Here is a 6245-nt window from a genome sequence, read left to right as displayed (position 1 = left end):
AAAAGCAAAATGGTTTAAAAACGCACACTAAAAATGCAGCAAATGTCATTATTTAAGATCACACAAGAAAGATGAGTTCATCCCTGTGTACATGCATCATGCTATTACAATTGCACACTCACCTTTTCTCCAGAGAAGCTCTATCTTACTCAGTAATTAGGACAAATTTATGAGAATATGGGAGTAATAACCACTCATGCCACAGAAACCTGGAACGTGACAGTGGTTTATTTCCATTGATTTGCAGTCTGAATACTATGTATGGGTTTCCTTGTATAAACATATTTTAAATACTAGCTCCAGAAAAAAAATGGCTGAAGTACAAGATATTACTGCATTTCTGTATCTTTTTATCCATTAATAGTATAAACTTGTTATAAAAAAGACAGAATATAAATGAAAACTGAACAGGAAATATCAAAGCCACTTTTTCAAGCGAAACACACATGTACATGTTACAAATCAGCCTGTATGTTAGTAAAAATTCGAAGTTTAAAATTTTTTGCTTCTTTAAAAAGTTCTGATGACTACACAATTGCATTTGGCAGACCTGTTCTTTCAAACAGTTACTGTCTCACTGGATGCTGTGTATTTTCACACAACCATGCAATTCTGAAATGAGACAATCTTTTAAACAACAAGACTCCGGATTTTTTTTCATTCTATACCATTTTGCACCAACATTCTAGGAACACTTATAACTACATATCAATAAACTGTTGAATAAATATAAAATATTATAAGCAAATTATAAGCAAAACACAGTTATTGCCAGGTACTTGTCTCTGTTTTGAGATATGCCATCATTTTCTGCTTGAATTCAGAAGCGATACACGAGCACGCTGACAAATCACTAAAACAAAATTGAAATTTTATCCTCAAAAATCCTACCAAGTAATTCTGACATCATAAAAACAAAAGTAGACAGTAGAAATACTTGTATTCAGGTGACTATGTACATATATAAGAAATACTGAAACACACCTTTATTTACAAGTGGAATTAATGTAAAATATTTATCTTGCACACATGTAATGTATCAGCCAAATACAACAGGAGAGATAAATTGCTGTAGCTGGCATTAGACAACTTCTGTGTGTCCTGAGAAAGTTACTAAGCACAAAGTGTCATCCACTTAACTTTCTGAAGAGCAAGCCCTTGACTGAAATGGAAAACAGTGATACTTACATAAATCTTCCCTTTCCTACTTGCCCATCTCCTTATTTTGGGATTCCTTGCTTCATATAACCAAGTCCGTTCAACACACATAACAATTTTAACATATCCCTTGAACATTTAGTGACAGAATGTCATAGTCTTGGCAACCTAAGGAACTCCTGAAATGCAGCATCCAACATGTCAACTAATTCACAACTGTGTCACAACATACAAGCAAAGACATCACAAAGCTTATGCTCCCACCAACTGAAGTTCACATTAGCTCAGTTTAGAATTAAAGCATTTTCTACCTGATTTATAGGACCATGCAAGTGGCATATTGAAAATCAACCTCTTTTTCTGACTTATTGTCAATAATAAAAAGTCTGTTGACCAAAGTCCCCAGACAGGCCTAAGGATTAGCTGGGTTATGTAAGTAATTAGCCAAGGTTAAAATAATGAGCCACTGAAATTATGATCCAGGACAATATCTGTCCTTCCCTTGTTACTGGAATTGTTGAATACAGGGCAGTAAAGGAAAACTTGCATCTACCTCTGCTTTTTCTGGGGGTAAGAATAGTGTTACAAGCAGTTTTGTAAAGCTCTGTCCACATTAGGATCACTGCTTCCATAAAATTTGTCCATGAAACTGCCTCTACTCCTGTTCAAACAATACACCACTAGCTTGCATCTGAACCTAGTGTCTTAGCTGAACTTTAAACACCACAGCTATTAAAGAAAACACACTTTCAATGTGTCCAAAACATCTGCAATGCCATTTTTCCAATTTCCTTTTAGACACAGTACATAATGCAAGTTGCAAAAACAAGTGCCTTGTTACACGCTTCAGCAATACACCCTCCATGTATTTGCAAACTAGTTCAACAAGTAACCTAGTTTTTCAAATTCCTTAAAGTTATCTGCATGCCCTCGTGACTCATGCAGTAGATAGATTGCTGAGGAACTCTGTGGGAGCCCATCCCAAGGTCCCACACAGTTGGTTTTTAACACTGCTTTGTTTATTTGTGATGTTTTAGTATCATTTTTATCGCACAGAGTGAACATTATGCTGCACCAATCCCTTTTGCTTAGCTTACTGAGCATTTATGAGGTTTGTGTTGCAAAACACAAACAGAATTTGTGATCACAATTCATGACACAGCCAAAAACAGTCATTTTAGAAGACTTAAATGCATGTGGGTTTTTTTTAAAGTTTGGGATAGTCACAACTTTGAATTAATTAATCACATCCAACCCAAAACTTTAGCAGCCTGGATAAAATGTTTTTAATTAGTCAGCACATCATTGACGTTTAGTAATGCTGTATTAATATCTTTATTTTTAGTCATGTGAATAGACATTTTCCCTATAAACTACCTCTGTTCCTTATGAACAGATCCATGACTGCATCTTTGCCATGCTCTCACCTCAAAATTCAGCTTTCCGAAGATTCATGGGTTAAGCAGCAGTGGACTAGAAAGACTGGGGGTTTTCCACCACTGTTTACATACTCTATTAAATAAAAATATTCTATTTACCAATGCTTTGAAAATAACATAATATTTAAATCTACTCTTTGTACCACATAAACCAGTAATAATTATATACATCAGTCCCGCAGATCTATCACAGGTGCTCAACTAAGACTGATGCATTTCAGCTATTTAGTTACTTTTTAATCATAACTTTAGTACCCTTCTGTTGTTTAAGGATGAAGACGTTTTACCATTTTGAGATCAGGGACTGATTTGTAAACACACGTGCACTTTTCTAAACATGTTTAAACAACCTGGAAGGCATTTCCATCTTGCAAGGGGAGTAGAAAGCTGTACCTCCCTGTAACATTACTGTGTTTGAGTAACAAGAGGGTGCCAAGGTATCACTACTGACAGGACAAACCTCGAGCAAGTTTGGGGCTAACTGCAGAATGGAGGTTCCCAAAGACCAATGTCCAAGCCCACGTGTGCACAGGCCAGCAGAGCTGGCTCACCACCAACCCTGGCACCACGAGCTCACAAACTATGCCTGAGAATTCCCCTTCTAAGGCATATTAATATAGGAAATGGTTTCTCACTAGCAAACACATATACTAAGATCTCTTGCAGTAAGAAAATAATTAGATATTTAATTGTCTTTAAATGCCTGCATTTCTTTCACATATTAACAGACACCAGAATTATCAGTGGTTTACATCTGTAAAGTACCACACCCCTTCTTCCCACCTCTCAGTAGGAGAGACTAAGGCAGAGAAGCTATAAAAGATCCTGTGAACCCACCCGCAATTCTTCCCCACACCAGGAATGCACAGGGCAGAAAAGAAGAGCACAAGTAAAATTATATTCTTTATTCATTCCATTTTAGCTGTGAATATTCCTATTATACAAATACAGTATAAATTCCGAAATCACAATATATTACAAAATAAAAAAGTACAAACTGCATTACTTAATAAATATATCTAACAAGTTAATCAGAAAGTAGAAGAGACAGAATCCAGATTGGAGACATTTAAATGTTTGACCCAGCAAACCATACAAACCTCAATTTAAGTATTTTTTTTCTTTTAAACCATAATGTAGAATACCATTCCTGATTTCTTGATTAGAAAATAAAGTCACGTGAATAAAATGTTGTGATCAGATAATGACTTGTTGGTGAAACACCAGTGCCAAAAAAGAAGCAGGGCTTATACGAAAGACACCATAGCCCCAGAAACAAGAACACAAACACTGAGGTGCAGCCACGGCAATTACTGCCAAAGCAGGAGACTATTATCTAGTCACAACATTCTATTGCAAGTTAATGTTCTGTTATTATAGATAAATAATGTAAGTGGAGCAGAGAGTGAGCCAACCAGGCAACAAGAGGCCAGTCTACTCAAAACAGTAATTAAAAACAGAAGAGTCAATTGCTCCCTGCACTGTTCACGTGTAGCTGCATTCCAACTGGCTCAAAGGACCTATTCTGTGCTCCAGGCAGAGAAAGCAATTGTTCCTAAAAGCAGTCTGTTCTCATTTTGCCGCACTTTTAAAAACACATTTTCATCAACTAGGGGGGTCAGTTTGACATCAACTTCATTTGGTAAAAATATAAAGTTTATGGGTAAAAAACACAGCAAAAAATAGCTGTTACATCATAAGCCTTATTTACAAAAACTGTTTACAAACGTTTTTGGCTGTACAGCTGAAAGCCAGATACTAATGCAAGATGTAGAAGATGGAGGTAACAGTTTAAAAATAGTGTGCAAAAAATACATTCTCATAGAAAACAGACAGTGGGGAGGGGAGACACAAACATACACGGAGAAATCTGCTTGCAAATAACCCGAGGCTAAGTTTTTACAACAGAATATTACAACTACGTCTGTATTTATCCCCCCGCAACCTACAGTCTTTGTCCGTCTGGGGTGCTGCTGCTTCATTAAGGATTAAGGCATCACCATCACAGCGAGCACACCTCTCTGTCAGTCCCTGCAGCGAAGCTCCCGGCCCAGGCGGTCTCATGAGCAGGCATTCTGCTCAATGTACATCTTGGACAAGGACACCGCCATGGACTTGGCCAGCTCCTCGTCCCGCCTGCGCTGTACCTGAGTCTGTCTGCACCACGCCTCGTACTCTGGGTTGGGGCACACGCGGTCCAGCACAGCATCGTAGTGCCCATTGCTAAGCCAGCTCAGCCAGATACTGGGCCGCGTCGGGTCCTCGGGCCCCAGGTAGTGAACCATGGTGGAAACGGTGGGGCTCTCGGGCCGGCCGCCCGTGGTCAGGTGGATGTTCACGTTCAGCATCTGCCCCATGGCCAGCAGCTCCGGGTAGCCGGCCCAGGCCCCGTCCTGCGCGGCGGCGATGAGGAACTCTCCCACGTCGCCCTCGATGATGGGGTTGAAGTGGTCCAGGTGGTCGGCGATGTAGTGCACGGTCTGCTCGCGGAGCTCGCCGTGCAGCCGCTGGTCCCCGTACACCGCCTTGCAGACGGCGCGGTACAGGCAGTTCCCGTCGGGGATGATGTGGAAGCGGAACCGGCCCTTCTGCCGCAGGTACTTGTCCTGCTTCTCCACCTCGGCCAGGTACAGCGCCAGCTTCTCGCTGCGCTCCGCTCTGCCGCCGGGCGCCCGCCGCACGTCGGGCCCCGCCGCCTCCTCCTGCTCGGCGTGCGCGGGGCCGCCGCTCCGCTCCGCGGGGCCGCAGCCGGGAACCAGCCCGGGCTGGGCGCCGGCGGCCGCCGCCTGCAGCGCCTGGCAGTGCTCGCTGAGCCGCAGGCTGCGGTTGCTGGGCTCCTCCGCCGCCTCGCCGTCGCCCCCGGCCTGCCGCACGCTCTCCAGGATGCCCTCCAGCCAGGCGCGGCTGCGCGGCGAGCCCGGCACCAGCTCCGCGGCGGCCTCGGCGCGCTGCACGATGCGGATGGGCACGATCCGCTCCAGCGGCCGCCGGCGGCTGACGGTGACCTGCGCGCAGGAGCTGAACTGCGGGCCGCCCGCCGGCCGCCCGGCCGGCCCCGCCGCGGGGCCGCTCGGCATCACCTCCAGGCAGGACGAGAAGGCGGGCATGGCGGCGGCGCTGCTGCTGCCCCCCGCGGGAACGAAGCTCTCCTTGCCGGAGCTCTCAGCGACCGCGTTCGGGCCCGCGGCGTCGGCGGCGCTCGGTGCCTCCGCGGCGGAGGGTCCCGGCGACAAGGAGACCTTGAAGACGGCGGCGGAGCTCGGCGAGGCCGCGGCGGCTGCTGCGGTGGCGGCCGCCGGGTAGTGGGTGATCACGGAGCTGTAGAGCTGCATCCTCGGCTCCCCGCGGGCGGCGCTTTATAGGCGGCGCCGCCGTCGCAGCCGGGGCGGGGAGCGGCGGCGGGGGCCGCGCTGGGGCTGCCGAGGAGGATGAACCGCCCGAGTAAAAATAAACAAGGGCATCACCGCCCGCCCCGCCCCGGCCGGGCCCCGCGGCCGCAGCAATTCCGACTGCGCCACCGGCGCGGCCCCCCCGCGGCTCCGGCCCTTCTGGAAGCTGCGGGAGCGCGGAGGGAGGCGGGGCTGCCCGCACGTCAGCGAGCGCCGCCCTGCCCCGGCCTACGTGTGCTCGGTGTCACGGCTCCTGCTC

General features: G+C 46.2%; 1 protein-coding gene across 1 annotated transcript; it reads right to left on the bottom strand.

Annotated features, from left to right (window-relative positions):
- Positions 1-210: 210 nt before the first annotated feature.
- OTUD1 (OTU deubiquitinase 1) lies at positions 211-5940 on the bottom strand. Its single transcript, XM_021533106.2, has one exon. It carries the CDS (start codon positions 5927-5929, stop codon positions 4658-4660), a length of 1272 nt encoding a protein of 423 aa, XP_021388781.2. The 5' UTR covers positions 5930-5940; the 3' UTR covers positions 211-4657.
- Positions 5941-6245: the final 305 nt, after the last annotated feature.

This window comes from Lonchura striata, chromosome 1 (assembly GCF_046129695.1).
Source record: "Lonchura striata isolate bLonStr1 chromosome 1, bLonStr1.mat, whole genome shotgun sequence".
In the NCBI taxonomy this organism is placed as follows: Eukaryota; Metazoa; Chordata; class Aves; order Passeriformes; family Estrildidae; genus Lonchura; species Lonchura striata.
The sequence above is the reverse complement of the archived record's forward strand: the minus strand, read 5'-3'. Positions and strand labels throughout refer to the sequence as shown.